At 43.5% G+C, this 25,599-nt stretch overlaps 2 protein-coding genes across 2 annotated transcripts in view; one reads left to right on the top strand and one right to left on the bottom strand.

The window, feature by feature from the left end:
• The first annotated feature begins 3,200 nt into the window (after positions 1-3,200).
• Positions 3,201-25,563, top strand: IL2RA (interleukin 2 receptor subunit alpha). The gene is made up of 11 exons (XM_032425524.1): positions 3,201-3,340; positions 8,432-8,484; positions 10,787-10,842; positions 11,950-12,019; positions 13,025-13,207; positions 15,057-15,152; positions 17,490-17,705; positions 19,274-19,357; positions 19,902-19,973; positions 21,144-21,210; positions 25,539-25,563. Exons 1-11 carry the CDS (start codon positions 3,201-3,203, stop codon positions 25,561-25,563), a joined length of 1,062 nt encoding a protein of 353 aa, XP_032281415.1.
• FBH1 (F-box DNA helicase 1) overlaps positions 25,286-25,599 on the bottom strand; it is a 150,729-nt gene continuing 150,415 nt past the window's right edge. The window contains exon 23 of the transcript XR_004301967.1: positions 25,286-25,378. The gene's annotated coding sequence lies outside the window, so the exon portion shown is untranslated. The remainder of the gene's footprint in view (positions 25,379-25,599) is intronic.

Raw genomic sequence — 25,599 nt, 5'->3', positions numbered from 1 at the left:
AAAGTATTTTTAATTAAGGTATGTACATTGTTTTTTATTTTTTTATGTTTTTATTTAAATTCCAGTTAGTTCACATACAGTAAAATACTAGTTCCAGGTGTACAATGTAGTGATTCAACACTTCCATACATCACCCGCTGCTCATCACAAGTGCTCTCCTTCATCCTCATCACCTGTGTCCCCATCCCCCTACTCCTTCCCCTCTGGTGACCATCAGTTTGGTCGCTAGAGTTAAGAGTCTGTCTCTTGGGTTGTCTCTCTCTCTCTTTTCCCCTTTGCTTGTTTGTTTTGTTTCTTAGTCCACATATGAGTGAAATCATATGGTATTTGTCTTTCTCTGACCGACTTACTTCACTTAGCATTATACTCTCTAGTTCCATCCATGTTGTTGCAAATGGCAAGATTTCATTCTTTTTTATGGCTGAGTAATGTTCCATTGTGTATATACACCCCCTTTTCTTCATCCATGTCATCAGCCGATGGACACTTGGGCTGCTTCCATATCATGGCTATTGTAGATAATGCTGCTATAAACATAGGGGTTGTACATTGTTTTTTAAAGACATAATGCCATTGCATACTTAGTAGACTACAGTATAGTGTAAACAATTTTTTTGGAAACCAAAAATTTCACTGGACTTGCTTTACTGTGATATTTTTATTGCAGTGGTTTGGAACTGAACCTGTAATATCTTCGAGTTATGCCTGTAAAGGGTTAGTCCCTGGCATGCAGGGACTCCAGGACCCCCCAGGATCTTATGGCGTCTCTTCCCATTGGTTCCTGACCCTGCAAGCCTGCTTCTTCAATATTTTGAGTCCTGCTCCTGCAGAGAAACCAACTGCATTGTCCTCTGAGTGTTTGTGGTGACCTCATGTCAATGAAAACCTTTTTTCTACACTTCTGTCCTCTTCATTCTTGTTTCTTCCTGACACATTTAAGTTTGTTATTTGATAGCGTTTTCTGAAAGTAAAAGTGAGATTTTTTTTTTTTAAAGGCAGAAATGAGGGCTGCAATATTAGGCTTTCTTGTGATTCCTGTCCCACCACCTTGAGCTGTGTGGTTTGGACAATTTACTTAAGCCCTCTGAACCTCAATCTCCTCCTATGTGTAAAGTGGGATGACAATATCTACCTTTCAGGGTTGTTGTGAGCTTTAAAGGTAATCTATACAAAGAAGCAGCACACAGACAGGGCTAAGATATCATAGTTACTAATATATATATATATATATTGCCCAAAATACAGGATCTGAGCTCTCTGACTTCTTCAAAGATAATGATCTGAATTAAACCACAACATTTCGCAAACACTTCCCAGTGACCCAGATAGTTTAGACGTAGCTCTACCTCTCAGCAAGAAAGAACCTTCCACCACTGGGTGGAAAGCACCGTTGTTCCTGAAGATTATGATTCTACGTGATGGGAAAGCACCGACCTAGGAATCAGGGGTCCTGCTCTATTGTCAGGCTTGCCAAAACTTGAGGCATGACACACAGCCTCAGTTTCCTTACCTACAAAATGTGTGGATGGACCTAAATAATCTTTAGGGTCTCTCTCAGCTCTCAGATCCTAGGATCCTATTAAGAGGAATATTCAACATGTCCTATGGTATTTTATTTTGTACCAAAACACTTGCTTTCTATAAGGCCCAAACTGCTGGATGGGTTTGCCAAGGAAGCTGGAGACTATCTTTGACATTAGGTAGAATTTTTGGGATTTTTCTTAGATCTGACAGAGGAAATGAATGGCTTTAGGTCAAGAACCAGATTATTTCTTTATCAAGTACACCAAGCTCTTGATGTACTCCTATGTCCTTTACGTAAGCTTAGTAAATCATCATCTAGAAGTTTCTGTGCTTAGTTAATTGTTCTGGTGGAGAAAACGAAGGCACAAAGCTGAAGCCTTCTACTCAGTGCTGGCTGGGCTGTGGGTAAACATCACTTGACCTTGATTCACCCACTGAGAAAAGAATCTTATCTTAGACTCTGTCCACATCCTTTTGAATCCCCTTTATTTTCCTTGTCTTTCATGTTGCTCACATTGGCCACAAGGGCCAAAAGAGTTCTCTTTCATTTTGAACAACATCAGAGAAGAAAAACAAATCACCTAGCCCACAACCGTTTTTCACCCACCCACCTTTCCTCCAGCCAAGTCAGTTTTCACTGCATCCTCTTAGATACTGAGTAAGGCACGTGGAAACAAAGTGCATTGTAAACAGGATCACCAGCACCTGAGTCCTGCTCCCTGTCCACCAGGGGACAGGTAGGTCCTTTGGAAAGGGGCAGATGGAGAGGGGAGATGTGGCAGCCACTGGTACTGTGCGGAACCCACAGCATTTGGCAGTTTGTCAGAAATCACATTAGCCTTCAAGCTTGCCCTACCGAATCCAAATGTACATTTTAATAAGACCCCCAGGCGACTTGTATGCACAGTAACATTTGAGACCCACGCCCATGGACAACATAAGCATAGTCCCACTGTTTGCAGAGAATCCACCTTAGACGTCACTCTCTCAGATCAAATGACCTACGGTGTTAGTATTTCTGGTTCACTTGAGGGACACAAAAATATCAGCAGAAAACTCATTTTAGTACTATTCCCCTTTCAAAAACAAAAGGGTAAAAGATAAAGGAGTAGCTTTATATTGGGGGAATAGAGCTGAGGGCATGTGGAGAAGTGAAATAAAGGGGGTGTCAGGATTCCAAATCCAATTAGGATCCCCTGGTCTGCATCTCTCGCTCCTATCCTTCTCACTGTGTGACAGGGCCCCTTACAGGAAGAAAGTACCTCATTTCACCAAGTTTCTCAGCTTTTATTTGAAACCCAAGCAGAGAGGCTGCGTAGGTGCCCTCCTGGGAACAGTGGTGCGTAGTTGATGGGATGGCCTACCTGAGAGAACAGATGCCTGAGAGACAGAAAAGCTGGTTTGAACTTCTAAATCTGTTGCTGTGCATCCTTGGTTGTCATTCCTGTCCTCCACGACACGAGAACTACAAATACCTAATCTTTCCCCGCCTAGCAGGGGCACGGTGAGATGGGGACGTTGAGCCTCCAGCAATCCATTGGAGGGAAAACAAAAACCAAACAAAACAACCGTGAAAAGAGAAGAGTGTCCTAGGGTTCCTCATCCTCACTCACCCTTCTCCCCAGACCTGTTTGGCGATACAGCCCAGAGGAAGGTGGCTCTAGTTACTGTCGCTAATGTCAGCTGAAGAAGCCAAAAGCACCCAAGGGGCGTTGCACTTGAGCAGGAAATTCCTGGAGGCAACAAACCTGCAAATATCCCAAGGGAAGATGCCCCATGACTCTGTTGCAGGAGCAGTGATGAATGAAGGTGAAGTGTGAGAAAGAGGGGAAACACGTGGGAACCTGCCTGTGTCTTTCAAATTACCATTCAGAGCAAAACTCCAAAACAAGATGTGAAACACTGTCAATGTCAGAAAAGCTTAATTTAACTCCCTCTCAGTACATGACAAAGCCCTTGGGATTTTCAGGATTAATAATAGGCATTGTCTGTCTCTTTTCCCCTCTGCCCACATAAAAGGTACAAGAGCTAGAAGGCAAGGCCACAGGAATATTATGAGCCTGAGCCTACGGTAGGTAGAACTCCTGTCCTCGGAGCCCCATTTTTCAAGCTCCGAGCATTTGCTGATACCATCCAACGCCAAGTTAGTAATCTGAAATTTTCCTCCACTCCATAGAAAACAGACACTTTACTCTCAGAAGAGAAAATGATATCTAAATCCAGAATTAGACCAATACTGAAAAATTACAGAGAGGAAACTTCCCCTACCCACCTTCTAAAGAAAATTCCGGAAAAAAAACAAAGAGAAAGAAAAGGAGAGGAGAGGAGAAGGAAAAGAAAAGAAAAAAAAGAAAAGAAAAGAAAAGAAAATTTGTGTTTGTTTCCTGAGCTTCCAGGCCCACTTGTGGTGTGAGCCAGGAGAATGAGTAGAACTGAGAGCATAGAACAATTTATTTTAAAAAGTCAGAGCCGCTGGTCGAAGCAAGAAATGGATCTGGAAAGAGAAAAGCCCCTGTTGGCTGAATTTCAAGGAAGAATATTCAGAATTTTTAGTGAGTAAACCTAGTGAATGGATGTGGCTGCCATGCTGTGTGGGAAGAAGTTTTGTAAGTGATAATACAGGGGAAAAGTATTTAAAGACATCTTGCTGAGTCACATATGCGGAATTCTTCGTTACTCCTGTACAAGACTTCGGAATAGACGGTGGTTTTTGATTCTTTTTTTTTTCCCCCAGATGTTGTACTGCTGGGGTTTTGTTGTTTTGTTTTTGTTTTTTGGTTGTGTTGTTGTTGTTTTGTTTTGTTTTTTATGATACCTAGGAGGGCTAAAAATATCCCAGACTTACTCTTGTTAGATTAAGAAAAAGGAATGTTTCAGGGCTACCTTTCCCATACTCTTGTACCTCCTATTTCTTCAGATGCTATCTGGAACACCCTTGGCAAGGCATTCCAGGGAAAAGGATTATAGCCAAGCTCTTCATCTGTTCTTATATAGATCAGAGAAGTTTCAGTGTTTCTAAATTCCAGGAAAGATGCTTTTATGAAAATGAAATCTGTGGGAGAAAGAACTTCTGGAATTCCCCTTGTCCCCACATGATGAATATCCTGAGATATTCAAGCTAATTTGTAATGACTCTGGGAATTTCCATGGTCTTATTTAGAAAAGCATATCGTCATGTAATTCAACAGTTTTTAAGGACACAAAGTTGCCTCAAAGGCAATTTGCCTTAAAAAAGATTTAGGTGTTTAGAAATGTTCTTGGTTTATGAATAAGTTACCAGAATCCAAATGCATCTGAGGTCAATCCTTGATTATTTGTGCTAATGAATAATTACAAGAGTTTCTAAGTATATTTCTTACTGATTTTCCTGAAGCAAAATTATAGTGAAGTGCAGCTCTCAAGTGTACAAATTGATGAGTTTTCAAATATGTACACCCATATAATCAACATTTCCATCACCTGTCTTCTTCCAGCCAGTCCCACGAACCACAAGTAACCTCTGATTTCTTTCTGTATACTGGTTCTATCTTTTCTCGAACTTCCTACAAATGGAATCAAACAGTATGTATGATTTTGTGTATGTCTTCTTTTGTTCAACACAGTATCTTTGAGAGTATTTAAAGCCACTATAAATATTTTGTATAAGTCTTCTTGTGAACATATGCTTTCACTCCTCTTAGATAAATACCTTGGAGTGGAATGGTTGGATTCCAGGATGGGTAGATAGATAGTTAACTTCCCTAAAAAAACAAAAACAACTCTCAGCTTTCTGAGGAATGGTATCATTTTATACTCCCACTGGTCATGTAAGAGAGTTCTGGTACTTCTACCTTCTCTCCTGCTTTTGTTGTTGTTAGTCTTACCTATATTACCTGTTCTGATGGAATATTCCGTGGTGGTTCCCAATTTGCTTTTTTTGATGTCTACGGATGTGGAGCATCCTTTCAAGCGCTTACGGATAATCATCTGTCTTCTTTGGAGGAGTGACTTGTTCAAGTCTTTGCCCATCTGTTTATTGGGTTGTTTGCTTTTTAGGATGATTTGTAGTTCTTTAGATAATGTGGACACAAGTCTTTTTGTCAGAGGTGCGTGTTGCAAACATATGCTTCCAGTCTATCACTTATTTTTTCATATTCTTAATGTCTTGGGATGACCAGAAGTTTTTCATTTACTTATCTTTTACAGTTGGTACGTTTTGGGTCCTCTCTAGGAAATCTTGGCCTATCCCTAGTTTGCAAAGCTATTTGCCTTCACTGGCCCTTAGAAGCTTAATAATTTTAACTCTTATCTGTATACCTATCATGGATAAATCTAGGGTATGAATTTTTTTATGTTCAGATATATAATAAAATTAATTTTTGTATGTGAAGTAGGGTTCTTTTTCCCCATAAATCTATCCATTTGTTCCAGAGCATTTGTTGAGAAGATTTTCCTGCCCTCATTGAACTGCCATGGCATATTTATAAAACAATTAACTGAACATACATGTGTGAGTCTATTTCTAGCCTTTCTATTCTGTTCCATTACTCTATTTGTCTATCCTTCTACCAGTTTAAACTGTCTCGGTTACTGCAGCTTTAGAGGAAGTCTTGGTATCAGATGATATGAATTCTCCAAAATTGTATGTTCTTACTAAGATAGATTTAGTCTATTGTGTTTCCAAAGAGGTTTTAGAATCAACTTGTCAAATTTCTACCAAAAAGTGTATGGGACTTTTTTAAATTGTGATTGCATTGAATTTGTTGATCAACTTAAGGTGAACTGATGTCTTTTTTCAAAGAATGAATCTTCCAATCCATAAACATTGTACATTTCTCCATTTATGTAGGCAATGTTTCAGAGTTTTCAGTTCAGAAGTCTTGCAAGCTTTTAGTAAATTTATTCATGAGTATTTTATTTTTTGATGCTATCATAAATGAAATTGTTTTTAAATTTTTTAATTTTCTAATTGGTTGCTTCCAGTATATAGAAATAAATACAAGTGATTTTTGTATATTAAGACTGCTATATTTACCAAGTTGTAGTAGTTATTTTTCAGATTTCTTAGTAATTTTATGTAAGCAATCAAGCCATCTGTGAATAACATTTATTTTGAAATCTACTTTCTGATATTAATGTGGCCACACCAGCTTTCTTATGCATACCTCTGCATAATGTATCTTTATATATATTTTATTTTCAATCTATCAGTGTCTTTGTATTTGAAGTATGCTCTCTTGTAGACAGTACAGGGTTGGGGCCTGCTGTTTTATCCAGTCTGAAAGTTCCTATCTTTAAATTTATGTGTTTGGTGTATGTTTCATACAATTACTGACATGGTTGGCTTTAAGTCTGTCCTTCTGCTACCCTGTTTCCCAGGTGTCCCATTTGGTTTTGTATTCCTCTATTCTTCTTTTTCTCTCTTAATTTTGGCTAACCAAAAAAGTATTTTAATACTCTATTTTATGTCTTCTATTGCCATTTTAGCTACATTCTTTGTATTGTTATTTGGCAACTTCCCTAAGCTTTCCAGTATGCATCCTTAATTTATCACGATCTCCTTAGACTTAGGATCGTATCATTCCACATATAAGAACTTTATGAAAGAAATATTCCACTTACCCCAACTGTTATACTATAGTTGTTACACATTTTACATTGACATATGCAATAAAACTCACCATGCACTATTATTTTTATTTTAAATAGTTCTCTTTCAAAGAAATTAAAAGATGATCTTTCTACTTACCTAAATATCTACCAGCACTCCATTCTTTTCCTGTAGATCTACTTCTAACTGTCATAATTATCCACATAGCCTGCAGAATTTCCTTTCAGCATTATCTTTTATAACACAGATGTGCTGGTAATACATTCTCTAAGCTTCCATTTATCTGAAAATATATTAATTTCATCTTCATTTTTGAAAGAATTCCAGGTTGGCAGGCTTTTTTTCTTTTTACAACTTTGAATATGTTCTACCATTATTTTCTGACTTCCACTGTTTCTGCTGAAAAGTCAGCCATTATTCACTATTGTTCCCTGTATGTGGTGTGTCCTTTTTCTCTGGCTACTTTCAAGATATTCCCATTATCTTTAGTTTTCAGCAGTGTGGCTATGATGTATCTAGGTGTGGTTTTCTTTATATTTATCCTGCTTGGAATTCACTGCTTGAAGCATCTTGGACCTCTAAGTCAATGTTTGTCATCAAATTTCAGACATTTTGGCTATTATTTCTTCAAATATTTTTTCTGCTCCATTCTTAATGTCCTACTGCTTTGGGACTTCAATTAAATATGATAGGCTATCTGATATTTTCCCACAGGTTACTGGAGGTCTATTCAAATTTTTGTTTGAAATTTTTTTCTCTGTGCTCATCAGTTTGATAATTTCTATTGATCTGTCTTCAAGGTGTGGTGAAGCTTATTTCAGATATTATAATTTTCAGTTCTAGAATTTTTATTTGGTTCTTTCTTATAGTTTTCATTTATCTTCTGAGATATCCTATTGATTCACTCATTATGGCCATGTTTCCTTGAAATTGGTAGTTGACAATTTTTTTCTTGAAGGGCCAGAGAGTAAATATTTTCAGTTCACGGGCCACCTAGTCTCTGTTGCAACCACTCAACTCTGCCTTTACCGCATAAAAGCAGCCACAGACAAAATGTAAATGAATGAGTGTGGGTTTGTTCCCATAAAACTTTCTTTATAAAAATAAATGGTGATCAATTGTCTGCTAATTCCAAAATCTGGGTCATTTTAGGGTCTGTTTCAACTGACTCCTTTTTTTTTTTTAAATGGATCACATTTTCCTATTTCTTCACATGTCCAGAATTTTTAAAAACTTGCTGGATATTGTGAATTATACATTTAGAAGGTCTGGAATATGTTGTCTTCCTTTAAGAGGTATTGAATTTTGTTCTTACAGGCAGTTCAATTACTGGGGCATCCTCCTGTCTAACAGGTTTGGTTTTAGTCTTTGTAAGGGTGGGTCTGTTTGGGGGAGTACCCAAATTCCAGCCATGCCAGCAGCCTAGAACTCTGATTTTTTTCTCTCCTCAGGCAGTGAGACCATGGCTCTGCTTGGGTTCTGCTTTGGTGCCACTTGGCAGGAAAGTGGCCATGAAGGAATCCATGGCAATGGTGGGGTTCACTTCACGGTTCCCTCTTCTCAAATAATATAGTGCTGCACTGTCTGTTACTAAATACCTGGAAACACTTTTTTTGCACATTTTGTCTGGTTTTAAAGTTGTTTTCAGCAGGAGGGTAAGTTTTGGTACCAAAATTTTGTCATGGCTAGAGGCAGAAGTCCTCATTGATTTTTCCCCCCTTCAATTATTTTATCTAGCTCAGGGAATAGCCATTGCTTATAAGTTGTTGTTGTTGTTGTTTTTTATTGACCTTATGGTTTAAAGTAGTGTTAGGTTTACAACAAAACCAAACAAAAGGTACAGAGATTCTTCATATACTTCTGACCTTGTTCATGCACAGCCTCCCACATTATCATATTATCAACAGCCCCTACCAGGTAGTGTATTTGTTTCAGTTGATGAACCTATAGTGACATTTCATTATCACCCAGAGTCCACAGTTTACATTAGGCTTCACTCTTGGTGTTGCATATTCTACGGGTTTGGGCAAATGTATAATGACATGTATCCACCATTATAGTATCCTACAGAGTATTTTCACTGCCTCAAAAATCCTTTGCATGCTGCCTGTTCATCTCTCCCTCCTCCCTAACACCTGGCAACCAGGATCTTTTTACCGTCTCCATAGTTTTGTCTTTTCCAAAGTGTCATACAGTTGGAATAACACAGTATGTAGCATTTGAAATTGGCTTCTTTCACTTAGGAATATGCATTTAAGTTTCCTCCATGTCTTTTCTTGGCTTGATAGCTCACTTCTTTTTAGCACTGAATACTATTTTATTGTCTGGATGGACCAGAGTTTACTTATCCATTCACCTACTGAAGGACAGCTAAATGTAGCTTCCAAGTTTTGGCAATTATGAATAAAGCTGCTAGAAACATCTGTGTGCAGATTTTTATGTACACATAACTTTTCAACTCTTTGGGTAAATACCAAAAACCGTGGTTGCTAGATTTCACAGTAAGAGTGTGTTTAGTTTTGTAAGAAATTGTAAAAACCCTCTTCCAAAGTGGCTGTGCCATTTTGCATTCCCACCAGCAAGGCATGTGGGTCTCTGTTGCTCCACATCCTTGCCAGCATTTGGTGTTCTGGATTTTGGCCATTCTAAAGGTGTGTAGTGGTATCTCCTTGTTGTTTTATTTGCACTTCCCTGATAACATATGATGTGCAGTATCTTGTCATATGCTCATTTGCCATCTACATATCTTCTTTGGTGAGGTGCCTGTTAAGGTCTTTGGCCCGTTTTAAAAACTAGGTTGTTCATTTTCTTATTGTTGAGGTTTAAGTCTTCTTTGTATATTTTACATAACAGCCCTTTAGCAGATATATCTTTTGCAAATATTTTCTCTCAGTCTGTGGCTTGTTTTCACTACCTTGACGTGTCTTTTGAGAGCAGAAATTTTTTATTTTAATGAGGTCCAGCTTCTCAATTCTTTCTTTCATGGACTGTGCCTTGGATGGTGCATCTAAAAAGTCATCACCAAATCCAAGGTCATCTAGACTTCTCTTATATTATCTTTTAAGAGTTTTATAGTTTTGTGTTTTACATTTAGGTCTGTGATCCATTTTGAGTTAATTTTTGTGAAGGACGTAAGGTCTGTGTCTAGATCCGTTTCTTTGCGTGTGCATACCCAATTGTTCTAGCACCATTTATTGAAAAGACTACCCTTGCTCCATGGTATTCTTTGCTCCTTTGTCCAACATCAGGTGACTATATTTGTGTGGGTCTATTTCTATTTCTATTTCTATTTCTATTTCTCTATTCTGTTACATTGGTCTATGTGTTGTTTATTCTTTCACCAATACCATATTGTTTTGATTACTGTAGCTTGATAGTAAATCTTGAAGTCAGGTAGTGTCAGTCCTCCAACTTTGTTCTTCTCCTTCAATACTGTGTTGGCTATTCTGGATTTTTTTTGCCCCTCCATATGAACTTTAGAATCATTTTAGAATCAGAATTGATATCCACACAATAAGTTACTGGGAGTTTTATTGGGATTGCATTAAATCTACAGATCATGTTGGGAAGAATTAACATATTGACAATATTGAATCTTCCTATCCATGAACATGAAATATCTCTCCATATATTGAGTTCTTTGATTGAGTTTTCCTCGTATTGTTCTTATAGATAATGTTGTTCTATTTATACGAAAGCACTTTATTGTGGTGGTGCTAATGGAAATGGTATTGTGTTATTAAGGTCAATTTCCATTTGTCCTTGCTGGTATATAGCAAAGCAACCGACTTTTGTATAATAGCTTTGTATCCTGCAACCCTGCTAAAATTGCTTATTAGTACCACAAGGGGTTTTGTCTGTTCTTTAAGATTGTCTATGTAGACAATCATGTCATCTGCAAAAGAAAGTTTTATTCCTCCCCAATCTGTACATCTTTTATTTCCTTTTCTTTTCTAATTGCATTAGCTAGGACTTCCAGCACCATGTTGAAAAGTGGTGATGAGAGGGTACATCCTTGCCTTGTTCTTTCATTGGTTTTGGGGATTATTATTATTATCTTGTTTTAGCAATAGATTTACCTTCTGATACTCAAAACATAGGTTGGTATTGATGTACAACAAGTATCAGTGAATGGTAGTGAGGATATGGGCTGTAGAGAGAGATGACCTCTTGCAGGAGACAGAGTTAAGGTAAATTTCAGCCCTGCCTCTATCTGAATTACCATTCTCCTTTCCTGGACAGAGGAAAAAAGGAAGGAAGCAGAACGGGCATCTATTCTTTGTCTATTATGTGCGGGGTGCTCTGCAAGTTACCTTTGTATGTTATTTCATGCAATCTTTAAAACAAACAGTAAGGGGTGCCTGGGTGGCTCAGTCGGTTGGGCATCTGCCTTTGGCTCAGGTCATGATTCCAGGGTCCTGGGATTGAGCCCCGCATCGGGCTCCTTGCTCGGCGGGAAGCCTGCTTCTCCCTCTCCCTCTGCCTGCTGCTCCCCCTGCTTGTGCTCTCTCTCTCTGTCAAATAAATAAATAATAAAATCTTAAAAAAAATAAAAATAAACAAATAAAACAAACAGTAAAATGATGATGATGATTATAATACCCAGTTTACAGAAAAAGTGGCCAAGCCTTAGATAAGTAAAAGCAGTGACACTATATAGCTAGTAAGCTGGTAGAGCTAGGATCTAGAAGCCCATTTTTCTCCCCTTTCCACCATGCTACCTTTCTTGCCTTAATATGATGATTATTATGATTACCAGTATTTATTCAGTATATATGTTACATGTCCCTTCACAATCACTGGCCCTTTGAGCCACTCAAATTGTTTCCATTTAGACCCTTCTTGGTGAGAGCTGGGGCGAGCTGTCCACACTCTCCTCATCTTCCGTGATTTCGGAGATCAGGAGTATCCTGAGTCTTGGACAAGGGTGGTCTTCAGCACGGCAAGATGCTGGGCACAGCATAAGGACAAAGAGAAGTCTCACTCCAATGGAGTGATGATTAATAAGCAATCGCTGGACTGTCCTCTGCCAGCAACGAGTGCAGCAACCAGCTGGATCTGGTGCCTGTGCTGGTTCCTGTGATCCTTCCTAGCCACTCTCCTTATCCAGCCTGTGGCTTTTCCCTAAAAATCTAATCTCTCGAAGCAGGACTTGTTGCAAGATATGCAGTGGAATCATTTTTCTGATTTGAGCAGCGCCTTTTATTTCCTTAATACTTGGGCATTTGGCCACTATTTCAGGTGTCCTTGGTGGGAAACCAGTGTCTATTTTTGAAGGGGGCTGAGAAAGGGTCAAGTTTTTGTGGTATGAGAAGGAATTTGGTAAACTCAGCGGTGTGTAGGTGAGTGAAAAATACACATTTCCTACTTGCCAGACTTTGGGTGGAGCACTTTACATATATTTCTCAAAAAGAAAAGAAAAGAAAGGAAAGGAAAGGAAAGGAAAGGAAAAGAAAAGAAAAGAAAAGTGGTACAGAATCATTAATTATAGAAATTCTGACAATCCTTATTTCCTGAAAAGTATTTCTCACCGACACATGTCCCTCAATTAAATTTACATGGCTTTCCTCCTTCTTTTCCTCATATCTTCTGGTCATCTTCTCTCTTTCTATACTTGTTCAGCATGAGACATATTCAGAATAAAACCTCATTCGTTTCTATTCATTTAGTTTGAAATAAATTGTAATCTGGAGAGGAACTTGGTTGAAGTCAAAGTTTGCACCGTCTCTGATACAAAGGTTTCTAAAGGACGGTGGCGACAGCCTTCATTTCTTTCTGGGAAGAGGTGGAGGCACCCATAAATCCTTTAAAGAAAGTGAAGAAATGTGTGATGAAATCATCACAGGGTTAAGTATGTGAATGTTAGAGTGGAACCTCCTGAACTCCTAACATGCCTCTCTTTCTTTGCAGATCTTTGTGATGATAACCCACCAAACCTCCAGCATGCCACATACAAAGCTCTCGAATACAAGATGGGCACAATGTTAAATTGCGGCTGTGAGAGAGGCTTCCGTAGACTAAGCAACTTCATGCGTTGTGCAGGAAACTCTAGCCACGCTTCCTGGGAAAACAAATGCCAATGCATAAGTACATGTAAGTGTTTCCTTTTGTGACACCGAGGGAAAGAGAAGAACTCTAGCAAAAAGGGAGACAGAAGCTCACACCTCATGCCACCCATATGCTGACTGGTGCCACTGACCTATCCTAGCTCCACCCCCAGCAACATGGCAGCGTGAATTCCCAACAGCTCCCCAGGATGCCTCTGTGCCCTCCCTCTTCAGTGTCCATATCCACAACCCTAAGGAAGAAGCTCTGGGTAGAAAAGTGGAGGCAGTGGGCGAGGCATTTCCTTCCCTGATGAGAGTTAAAAATAAAGGGAAGAGAAGCTCATGCTACTGAGTCAGAGAGTCTTATCTATTATGGAATTTTTCTTTTTCTTTTTTTTTTTTAAGATTTTATTTATTTATTTGAGAGAGAGCAAGCATGAGAAAGCATGAGCGGGGTGAGGGGCAGAGGGAGAAGCAGGCTTCCCGCTGAGCAGGGAGCCCGATGCGGGGCTCCATCCCAGGACCCTGGGATCATGATCTGAGCCGAAGGCAGATGCTTAACCGACTGAACCACCCAGGCACCCCTATTACGGAAATTTTCAGTGTGACTGCCATGGGGTCTTTTGGGCATTTCTTCAGAGGGCAAATACATGGTCAAGCAGAAAGGACTGTCAGTCCAGGGTCTTCCCAGCCCAGTGTCAGGAACTGGCATTCCAGAGCGTGAGAAATAAATTCCCCCCAAAACCCCACTGTCCCCTTGTTCCAGTCCTGCAAGACCCTGGCTGCGCTGGGGGAGCAAGGAGAAAATCAAGTCCAAAGGCAGGTCAGGCCGGTGTGTGGGCGAGACCCCAAATCTACACTGGGGAAGCAGAGAGGAAGAGGAAGCTGTTCCCTTCGAATGTCTTTATTTCTGGACTTTTTAACCTGGCTTGAGAGCCTGTGGCCCTCACTGCCAGACGTGACTGGAATCAGCAGTGGACTAAGGGTCCTGAACCTCATAGCTGCTGGCGAGGGCGAGCAGAGAAGGCAGAACTGCTTGCTCGGAGACTGTAGGCAGGTCACCTTCCTGGAGTGGAATGTGGAGGGAATGATCCCCGAGGGGCTTTCTAAACCTAAGTTGCGCTGATTTTGCTATTCTATGTTCTTCTTTGAATCCTGAAAGCTCTCTCACAAGCCCGATTTCTCTACCAGGTCTTTTGTCCACTCTGTGATACTAGAACGTGGTGAAAAGTGGGGGGGTCCATTTGTCCTTTTATTCCTCAGCCCTGGAGATGGTGTCTGTGAGCCACAGCGAGTTCTGTGCCATCCACACCGGGCACAGACTGCAAGGTCTGGGGACCTCTGCTGAAGCACCCCATTGCCTCTTTTCCCAGCAGACCCTCCCCAGACCCTCAACTAGAATCCCGAGCCCCTCACGGCGGTGCCCATACTCAACTCCTTTGCCAAAGTCTTCACATTAGAGAGGAGTGTGGTAGGAGGCTTCTCTTGTGCTTGCTTTAAGACTGAATCCCTTTACCTTTTAAGTGGACTGTTTTCGGGAAACAAGGGGAGTCACACCATTCCTCCTGGCCATTGCGCCGCTTGCGCACAAGGCTGGCAGGTGGGTGGTAGGAATGGAGTCCCTTTAGGGGCAACACACATGCACCAGACAATCTTTCAGTTCCTTCAGAAACACGTTGTGGGCCACTGACGTCATGCACTGCCAGGCCCCGCTGAGAGCACCCCAAGGGCAGCGTGTGTGTGTGTGGCTCTTCTTTGTAACCCCTGCACCCCAATACTGCCTGGCATGTCACAGGCAGTGGAAAGGTGCTCTTTGAATAAATGAATACACAAAGAGTGTTTTCTATTTTAAGCCTCTGTGAAGTTATTTGCTCCTTTCTATCTATATTCTCTAGCCTCCAAGAGCACAGAAGGACAAGTTACTCCTAAACCCGAAGAACAGAAGGAAATGCAGAGCCAAACGCCGCCCATGGACCAGGGTAACCTTCCAGGTAAGAGGTGGATCTGCACCGCGGTCTCGCTGACTCCTGGGAGCCAACCCTTCTCCCGCGGGTATACCCTGTGCTCCCCGGAGGAGGGAAGTCTGTTCCACGATCCTCCTCTGTCAGGATATCAGGTAAACAAGAACGATTGTGCAGTGTTTGCGGACTCTAGCGCCACTCAGGATTTCAAGCCAACATGGGCTCTGGGCTTCCTCCTGCTTTGGGAGCTGGCCAAGTAGAACTGGGCTCAATTCAATTCAACCCAGTGCAACTGATCTGAGTTCAAAAGCATGTATACTGGGACTCACCGTGCCCAGCCCTGTAGACAGCCATTCCTGCCCTCGAGGAAATGCTCTGTGTTTTCCGCTTCAATACAAGGTAATCAACTGCCAGCAAAGCAATTTACCTCAAAATGTTTACCTTATAAACAGGGTTGTGAAACATGCAGTGCCATCTTGGTGAGCATGAAAGTTGCAAACCTCCTAGCTAAGGGGATGTGGGAGAGCGAGCACAACTCCAAAATGAATCACGGTGAAGTTGGGTCCTCATGTCGCGAGGACGTAGAGCCGTTAGGAAAACCTGAGCTTTTGGGGGACCCACTGACCTTTACAAGACCCTATTGTCCTATGCTAATTGTATTACCTTCCAAAAAAACTTTATCATCTTGTATATAATTTCTTTTGAACCTCACAACCTAGTGAGTCAGGGAGCAGGATTATTACTTTGATTTACTGAAGAAAATGAGACACAGAGAAGTTAAAAGACTTGGATAAACTCACATTTAGGAGGAAGTCCTCAGGTCTTACTAGGGACCTTTCTACTGATTACTTCTTTTAAATTAATTTTAACTTCTTTGCAGCTTCCATTATTTAAAAAAAAAAAAAAAAAAAAAAAAGACAAATCCAGGGACACTGTTGCAATATGATGTTTTTATGTTGTACCCCAACTTTGGTCTGCATGGCATTTCAAAACACATTTAATTGTTTGTTTTTCTCTCTTTTTCCCATATTACCCTGAATGGTTATTTCAAGGTTTCTCAGGAGGTCAATGTTTGTTGTCCTTATTCAAGAGATAACCACTGGTTCTGGCCACAGATCCTCTTAATGGGATGTTTTCATTTGAGAGAAGCAAATGTAATTTAAACAGGTTCAGACCATCATGGATTTTATTGGCTGTTAAAGAAATTTTATTCTGAGACTAAAGCACAAGTTCAGCCATGATTTGCAAGGTGCTACACTAGAGCAGATCACTCGGGACGGGACAGCTCTCAGCTTCTCTCCGGGGCAGGGGGGTGATGTGTAAGATACTTTTAAAGGTCGTATTGGGTATTCAGATTGTGGAAGGTCTGGAAGGTCAGAGCACATGTCTGGGGAGAGAGGGTACATATGGTCCCGTATATCCAGATTTGGGGTGGGGTAGGGAATCCTGAGAACAAATCAGAGCAGGACATGATCACTGGGGTTAAAGACCAGTCAGGCTTGGGTTTTAGTTGGGCGAGTAGAAGGTTTGAGGGCATGGAGAACTTTCAGAGGCCTTGGCAGGGCTCACATAGAGCAAGCTTTAGGCATGGCTTGATCAGAGATCAGGTTCCATTTCCCCGAGATTCTCTCAGCCCTTCCCTCCTTCTGACTTTGGCTCTATCTCCAGTCCTTCAGCCATAGCCCCAAGATGACCAGGAGCCACCACCCGGGGATGTGCCTCCTCACTCACGGTGGGCTTCACCTTTCATTGGCCCCAGTGGGCTTGAGCCTACCTTTATTCCTCAGCTGAGACTGCCCTTCCCACTCCTGTCCACTTATGAGAACCCTGGCCATCACCACAAGTAACTGCTCATTCCTCTGGGTTCCCACAGCAAATGTCTGCTCCTCAGCAATAACACTCAGCACATTCTGCCTTCAGATGTCTTCCTCATTCAATTCATCGTCCACTCCCACGGGAGTGATGGGGTCTGTGTGCCTTCCCTCAAATGCCTGGCAAAGTTCCTGACACACAGAAGTTCTCAGTACATATTGGTTGAATAAAAGAAAGAACGAATGGGGGCGCCTGGGTGGCTAAGTCGGTTAAGTGGCTGCCTTCGGCTCAGGTCATGATCCCAGGGTGCTGGGATAGAGTCCCACATCGGGCTCCCTGCTCTGCGGAGAGCCTGCTTCTCCCTCTCCCTCTGTCTACACCTCCCCCTACTTGTGCTCTCTCTCTCTGTGTCAAATAAATAAATAAAATCTTAAAAAAAAAAAAAAAAAGACTGAATGAATGAACAAAATGAGAACCAAGGTCCAGTGTGTACAAAGAGGCAAGTCGAACTCGGGTTCACTCAGGATGCCTTCAGAACTTCCTTTCCCTCTTCAGGTCACTGCAGGGAGCCTCCTTCCTGGGAACATGAAGATTCAAAGAGAATCTACCACTTTGTGGTGGGGCAGACGGTTCGCTACCAGTGCGCGCAGGGATTCAGGGCCCTGCGGAGAGGTTCTGACGAGAGCGTCTGCAAAACCATCTCAGGGAAGACCCAGTGGACACAGCCCCAGCTCAAGTGCATAAGTGAAAGGAAGAACGGTTGGTTTCCAGGTGTGGAGGCACCTGGTTGGGCTCTATCACCCTGCTCTTTCCATCGGGCTGAGTGGAGTGGAATTCCTGACCCACCAGCTATGTGACCGCGGGCAAACCACTTCGTCTCCTTGGGCCTCTGTTTTCTCTCATTCTAGAAAATAGACCAGATACACTAAGGTCTCTATCACCTAAGGTTCCCTATACCCTGAGTGAGGATAAATGGTAGAAGGTGGAAGAGGAGGGACGATCTCTCGAGTGTTGCAAAGCATCCCAGATGCTACTTCACTGGAGACGATGCTGCCCCGTCCTAGCCGATCCTGAAATTCGACTTCTTCTTCTAAGCTACCGAGACCTCCTCTCATTCGAAAGGGCAAGTCCAGCCTGCCGCCCACGCGCTTCTAATTTACTGATATATAATGCACACTCATTATTTGTCCAGCGCTCCACTGTTAGCATGCTCCTTCTCCTGTAATTCCCCCCTGAGCTTTGATAAAAGTGCAAATGTGCAGGGAAGGGGCTGATTCAAGCAGGCACGTGCACGCGCGCGTGCAGGCGCACACACACTCATTCAGACAAACGTACAGCCCACCTATGCGGAGGTCTACTATTTTCATTCTGAAAGCGTATTACTATTTTTACAACCAAAAGCCGCTCACATTTAAACCTAAGTGTTACCGGTTTCTTACCTCACCGCCTCTCCCGGGAGTTTCCCTGGGTGAAATCTGAAACCACCCCGGTAAGAGGAGCGCAGCGCGGGGAGAGACCAGAGAAAGAGGCAGGGCACCGTTGGCAGGTGGCGGTTTGAGTAAGCAGAGGAAACTTACATACGGGGCTCCTGTGGGGCCGGCCGCAGGACGAATGGGTCCCCGCGCTCCCCCACCAGATCTTTCAAGTTTATAAAGAGGCCTTAACCGGGTTCAGTCACATATACGCTGCAGGTGTTCTCGACACCACATCACTAGCTCAAGGCGGTGTCCTTGGAGAAGCCTCTGGGAGCGGGAAAGGCAAGCGGGAGTCATATTCTCAGGACAGGGAAGGGGGTGAGGAGCCTCCGAGTGCCTGGGTCCATGGGTCAGCTGGCACTCATGTCCTTCTGATGACATTCCCTGGCAGTGTGCCTGCAGGGAGCCACATGGCTGGCCGGGGCACTTGCCGCCTGTGTCGCTTCCCTTGGAAGAGGATGACAGGGCAGTGTCCTGGGTAACTGGAAACCCCCGCAAAGAACAGGGAACCTGTCACAGAGAGAAGCTGTCCTTTTGTGCATTTCTACTTCATTTGATGTTTCGGTGGTATCTGAATTATTATGACCTGTTTCCAAGCCACAGATGGAAACCAGGGCTGAATAGGAAGCTTAGGGATGAGAAGTTGCTCAGGATTCCACAGAGCCAGGATCAGGGTCAAAATTCCCTCTGACTGGGCTTTGCTGGAGCCATTTACCCACTTGCCCCAGACCCTGCTGTAGAGCCACACTGTGTGGGACCCCCAGACAACGTGCTGAGAATGGAGATCGGCACCCCACTGAGTGTGTCTGGGGTCAGCTGAGGAAACCCGCATTCCCCACCCTCATCACTTCCTCTCTCCACCAGATGACGAAGAAGAGCCTCAAGCAAGCACCCATGCTCCTCCTGGGAGAGACACTTCCTGTCCCTTGATAACAACAAGTGCTACAGGTAAGACTAGAATTTCTGGGAGGATAAAAGCTCGGCCCTGAAGGTCAGGCAAGAGGAGGAAGCCTGTTTGCCTGGGGCAGCCCCTCCCGCAGCTGGGTCAGCAATAGCACCTTCCCCTCCGACCTCCCAACCCTCAAACACATCAAAAGCAGGGCACCGGGGTGTCTCAGTCAGTTGGGCGTCTGACTCTTGGTTTTGGCTCAGGTCGTGATCTCAGGGTCGTGAGATCGAGCCCCATGTCCAGCTCCACATTGGGTGTAGAGTCTAAGTTTCTCTCTCTCCCTCCACCTTCCCCCTGCTCTCTCTGCCTCTCTCAAATAAATGAATAAATCTTTAAAACAAACAAACATGTCAAAAGCAAGTGTCGGAAACAGGAGAAGCCAGGCTGAGGATGGCATCTCAAGGCAGAGGAAGGAATGCTTGTCCGTCACACGCCTTTTGCCAGGCTCCGAGGCTCTAGCTCACGAGAGGTCCTAAGCTCTCCAGCTAGCGCAGTCTGATAATCAGCACAAACCGAGCATCTTCTCATCTCTCTTCTGCACAGATTTCCACAAACACACAGAAGCGGCTACCACCGTGGAGTCATTCATATTCACAACCGAGTATCAGATAGCAGGTGGGTAGGGGGCGCGCCTTCTGTTGACAAAACACACCCCAGACAGAGACTGTGGGATATGTTGCTTGGTGGTCTGGTGGGTCGGTCGGTTGGTAGGTTAGCTTAAAATGCCCCACTCCTTACACTGTTTAATAGTTACACGAGTAAAAGACTAATCCGGATATTAACAATACAAACTCACAGTAATCAGTCATAGTAAGCGGACTGTGAAGTCTCAAAGCAGCCCCAAGAAGCTCCTCCTGAATGGATCCTAAATGACAAAATACCCCATAAACCCCACAGTTGTTTCCTGGTAGGAGAGAAAAACAGGCTTTGAGAGGGGGAGAAAAAACCGAGCTCATAGAAACAGAGCAGAGTGGTGGTTGTGGGGGCTGTGGGTCAGGGGGAAACCGGGAGATGTTGGTGGAGGGACACAGATTCCCAGTTGGAAGATGACTACGTGCTGGGGAGCTAATGGACAGCATGGTGACTTTGGTTAACAATACGGTATTGTATACTTGAAATTTGCTAAAGGAGTAAATCTCAAGTGTTCTCACCGCAAAAAGGAAACGGTAGACAGGAGGGGTGGTTGGAGGTGTTAGCTAGTGCTACGGTGCTAATTGTGTTGTGATGTACACTCACATCAAATCAATCCCTTGTGTGCCGCAAATGTCAGTTATGTGTCAAGACAGTTTGGGGAAGAAAAGGAAAAATGCATTGTGAAGCCCATGCAAGACGGGTGGTTAGCGGGGCAGGCAGGGAGGTGGCTCCGGCACCAGAGGAAGGCAGCATTTGGGAAATAGGAACACTTTCAAGAGATGCTTATGTGTCTATCCTTTCTCCTTGTATTTCGACGTTTCCTTCACCCATCGCAGGCCTCCCTGGTGGCCCCCTTAACTGAGGCCTCTGAACCTTGGTGAAAAGCGTGCTTGTCAGTTACTTCATGCCCCTGAGAAAGAGCCAAGCCCCTCGAGGAAAGGCGCCAAGCCCTTTCCCACCTCCCCAGGGCTCCAGCCCCAGTCCCTGAGCCTCCTAGGAAATCATGTCGGGTGGGAGCTGCGTTCTGGGAAGGGAAGGCAGAAACGCCAGTGCCCCCCTCTTCGGGAAACCCTTGCTCTGCGGGGATTTTCTCAGCCTGATCTGCAACCTGGCCCAGCGGGCACCTTTGCTGAACTGCTTCTCTGTTGACAGTGGCCGGCTGCGTTCTCCTGCTCATCAGCGTCCTCCTTCTGAGCGGGCTCACCTGGCGGCGGAGATGGTGAGTCCGGGCGGTCGGGGTCACGAAGCCCTGGCCGGAGCTAGCTGGTGGGGCCTGGTGTGGGAAGAGCTTGGGCAGAGATCCCCTCGCCCCCCACCCACCCCCTTCTCCTATGAACCTGCAGCGGTTTGGGGAGTCGTAGAGAGAACTGGTCAACCCACACATCCCCAAAGTGCTCAACAAGAACCCAAGCGCAGGGAAATGGGAAAGCAAAGGAAACTAGCATTGGTTGAGCGCCTACTGTATGCCAGGCTCGATGCGTATCTAATGAACATTCCTGAACTTCTCTGAACATTTGAAACAACTACAGGTGCCCTGATCAAGCAACACAAACAGGTGTGCATGGCAGAGGCCAAAACTGCAACCTGAATCTAGAGCCCAAGACCTTTCTGCTCCCATCATGTGGCTGGAAGGAAATCAAGGGCAGTGTCCCCCTGAGTTTTCCTCTCCGGCGCTCCCCACTACACCTACTGCAGACACTCAGACCAGAACACCCTTGACTGGGACGTGACCCACCTGTGGCCTTAGTTGCATTAACTCGGATTTTCAAGCTGCTGATTAGAACAACCAGGAGAGATTTCTTTTTTTTTAAACCAATGCTTGCTCTCCAACCAGAATCTCTAGGACATCAATATTTTTCTTTCCAGCTGAGATAAAGTTCATCATTCTAACCATTTTGAAGTGCATAATTCAGTGGTTTTTGGCAATGTTGTATATATACCCCACCACTATCTCATTACACATCAGAACATTTCCATCACCCCAAAAGGAAACCCTGTACTCCCCAATTCCCCCATTCCCTGGAAACCACAAATCCACTTCTCATCTCTGGATTTGCCCGTTCTGGACATTTCACATAAATGGAATCATACAGTATATGAACTTTTGTGACTGAGACACTGGTATTTCCTTAAAACTCCTCAGAGGCACTGAATACACATGCATCCAGTTTTGACAACTCTGTGCTAGGCCAGTAATTCCCAAACTTGAGTGGGCTTGTTCATCAGAAGCTCCTGGAGGGCTTGTTAAAACATAGTCTGCCCGGCCCTGCCTCCAGTGTTTCTGATTCAGCAGGTCTGGGGTGGAGCCTAAAAAATCTACATTTCTAGCAAATTCCCAGGTAATATTGATGCTTGCTGTTCCAGGCACCAAACTTTGAGAACCGCTGCACTAGACAGATAGCAGGAAGGATCAAGAGAGTGAATTCATTTCACACACACACACAGAAAGGCCAGCTTCTCCCTCCCTTTAGACAGTAGACTATAGACCTCCTATGTCACTGTCCTGACTATCCAGGACATCCCACAAATGTGCCATTTAACCCACCTTGATTTAAACTCCCCAGGAAGACCCTGAGAACACACAGATTCATCCCCCAAAACCCAGAGCACTTAGATCCTATAATTAGCCCAGACAGAGAAAAAACATCAGATGTCTTTTATTGTTCTATTGGTCATCGGGCCCACAAATACTCCTGATTTCCCTCATGTGGATTAAAAAGTGCCAATTATTGTGATGCAGAGGATAAGCCCCCTAGGGTTATTGTATTAGGAATTGCTCATGTAAATACCTGACAGTCTACCAACTTCTCTATGGTATGAGCTGCTTCCTGAGGCGTTATTTTGGGATTATGTGAGATGAAGTGGGTCAGGTACTCAGTACATTGTGGGAACCCAACACGTGGTCGGTCCTCCCCTCCCTGCGCTGACAAGACTTAATACCCTTCAAGGAAATTTTCACTTGGTAGCTTCAAGATTAAAAGCCTTCAGACACAAAGGGACAAAGGTATTTGGGAGTGGTAAACGTTTGGAATTTATGCTGTGACATAACGAATAGCCTGAAACTAGATGAGTTCCCAGAAGCTCTCCCAGAATTACGGTCTTTCAGGAGACACACATTCATTCCTCAAACTGAGCTTTCTGCCACCCGGTCTAGCTAGGGAGAAAAGCCTTCCTAGAATCTAATTTCATCTGGTGGTGCCCTCTTGTGGCCACACAGAAATCCTACATTTGATTTTTTTTTTTTTTTTGGACCAATTATTAGGAGCCAGTGATAAACAACAGCTGTTGGCTTCCCCTGGCTCCTGACAACCAAAAGCTGAATTTTCATGAATTTTGTGAACTGTTTTTAAGCACAGCCATTATCAAAAATTCAATATGTAAACATAGTTACATAGGTTATATTAAAAACAAAGTTAATAAATACTCAAAAGTAGCCACTTTCTAATTATCTTACTACTTTCTTTGTTCTCAGGGTTATTTAAATCTATTGTATCTGTATCGAGGAATTGCAATATGATGGTCTGCTACTGCATACCTCTTCCCAATTCTGTGTTCACTTATGTCACGTTGGTAGCTCGAAACTGGGCGTGGTGGGAGTACTTACACCATGGAAATAGGCCAACTTTTTCAGAAAGCTGGTTGTTAATCATTTACGAGCACACCATTCTTACAGCCCTGCCCCACGGGAGCTCTGAGCAAGGCAGGAAGTGATGAGATGTTCCTGTGGACTCGGTAAGGGCTGGGGAAGGTCTAGGACTATAGCGTCCAGCATGGTAGCCACTGGCCACATGGTGGATATTTTAGTCTAAACTTAAATAAATGAAATAAAATAAAAAATTCAGTTCATCAGCTACACTAGCCACATGTCAGGTGTTCAGTAGCCTCATACAGCTACCTTATTGGACAACACAGATACAAAACATTACCATCATCAGAAAGTTCTTATAGTACAGTGCTGGCTAGAAACTAGGAGCTTTCAATTCATGAAAATCACTTAGCACCGCTACTATTATTATCCCTTCTCTGCACCTACTGTCCTCCACATAATTCAAAAAAATTTATAGAATATCTCCTATACAGATGTTGGGCAAAGGGCACAGGCTCACAATTAGAAAATGAATAATTTCTGGAGATCTAATGCACAGCATAGTGATTATAGTCAACAATACCATATTATATACTTCAAAGTTGCTAAGAGACTAGATCTTAAATGTTCTCCCCACAAAAAAGAAATGATAATTATGTGATTCAATGGAGGTGTTCGCTAACGCTATGGTGGTAATCATGTTGCAATACAGTAATACAATATAGTAAAAAATATATAAACATGTTGTATACTACAAACTTACACAATGTTACATGTCAATCGTATCTCAATTAAAAAAAAAAAAAACAAAACACTGTCACAAGAATATCTGCTATGTGCCAAGCACTTGCTAGGGACCCAAAGATGAATGCAAATGGCCCCTGCTCTGAGGAGCTTACAGACCCATGGAGAAGAGGCCAAAAATAGAGAGTGCAAATACAAATTTTTAAAGCCCAAGATTGAGGTGTTATAGGAGCAAAAAGGAAGGACACTTAATCCTACATGGGGGTGCCAACAAGAGTTGACGGGGCCTCTGGCCAGATAAAGGAAGACGGGAGATGGCTGCTAAGTGGGGAGGGGGGGGGAGCAAGGGGAGAGGTAAGGTAAGGACAATGTCCGGAGAAGTCAGGCAGTTCTGAACATCAGCTTGTGAGGTGCACGGGCAGCGGTGACAGCAGTGCTGTAGGGATGGACACTGACCATCAGACCCACAGGTCAGACAGAGGGGCTCGGACCCTATACTGAGGGCAACAGAGAGCCACAGAAGCTTGACCCAGGGACAAATGGTAGCACTGGCCCTTCGGACAGTCTGGCTACAACAGAGGCTAGATTAAGGGACCGAGGAATCATGGTGGCAGTTATGACAGAATATTTGGAGAGACACGGTGAGCATGAGCTAGGTCAGTGGGCACACATTAAAAAGGAGGACAAGAATCAAGAAATACATAAAGGGGGTCAAATTAGCAGGATTTTCCAGCTGATTGGCACTAAGGGTTAAGGAAGATGGATGGAGCAGGGATGACCCCAGATTTTCGAGTATGACAGGGGGACTCCTTAGCCTCTGGATGAAATAAATGCAAACAGCAGGACACCCCTTGGGGGATCAGCCCCAAAGCAGAACCCATCCTGCAGTCCTGAGATCCACGCAGGCTCCACACCCGTAACCACCCAGCCCTGGAGCTGACAAGGAAATGGAAGACCTACTCACAGCACAGTGATTGCATCATCCTGCTGGAGGAACCACGGGGCAGCCAGTCTGGGCCTCTGGAGGCACCGAGAGGCCTTGGGGTCAGATTTCAGCCTGTGGGAAGGTAACAGGATCCAGGGGTGGAATTTTAAGTTAGCAGGTCAGTGGGGGTTTATGTGGAAGGCTCTAGGCACATCGGTTTAGGGTGGGGATCACATTTTTTTTCTTGGTGCAGTATTACACCTATGACTGTGACTTAGCTGTATCACTACAGGAGGAAGAGGAGAAGAACAATCTAGAAAACCAGGAGTGGTAAGAAGCCAAGAACAGCTCAC

The sequence above is a fragment of the Phoca vitulina genome, unplaced genomic scaffold, assembly GCF_004348235.1.
Source record: "Phoca vitulina isolate PV1807 unplaced genomic scaffold, GSC_HSeal_1.0 scaffold33, whole genome shotgun sequence".
Classification (NCBI taxonomy): domain Eukaryota; kingdom Metazoa; phylum Chordata; class Mammalia; order Carnivora; family Phocidae; genus Phoca; species Phoca vitulina.
Note: the sequence above shows the minus strand (reverse complement) of the source record. Positions and strands in the feature narration are given on the sequence as shown.

Excerpts from the sequence above, each read along its gene's own strand:
- IL2RA (XM_032425524.1), top strand. The coding sequence starts at position 3,201 with ATGTCAGCTGAAGAAGCCAAAAGCACCCAAGGGGCGTTGCACTTGAGC. Across the intron at positions 12,020-13,024 it reads CGTGATTTCGGAGATCAGGA|ATCTTTGTGATGATAACCCA; the intron begins GTATCCTGAGTC and ends CTTTCTTTGCAG. Across the intron at positions 19,974-21,143 it reads AACCGAGTATCAGATAGCAG|TGGCCGGCTGCGTTCTCCTG; the intron begins GTGGGTAGGGGG and ends CTCTGTTGACAG.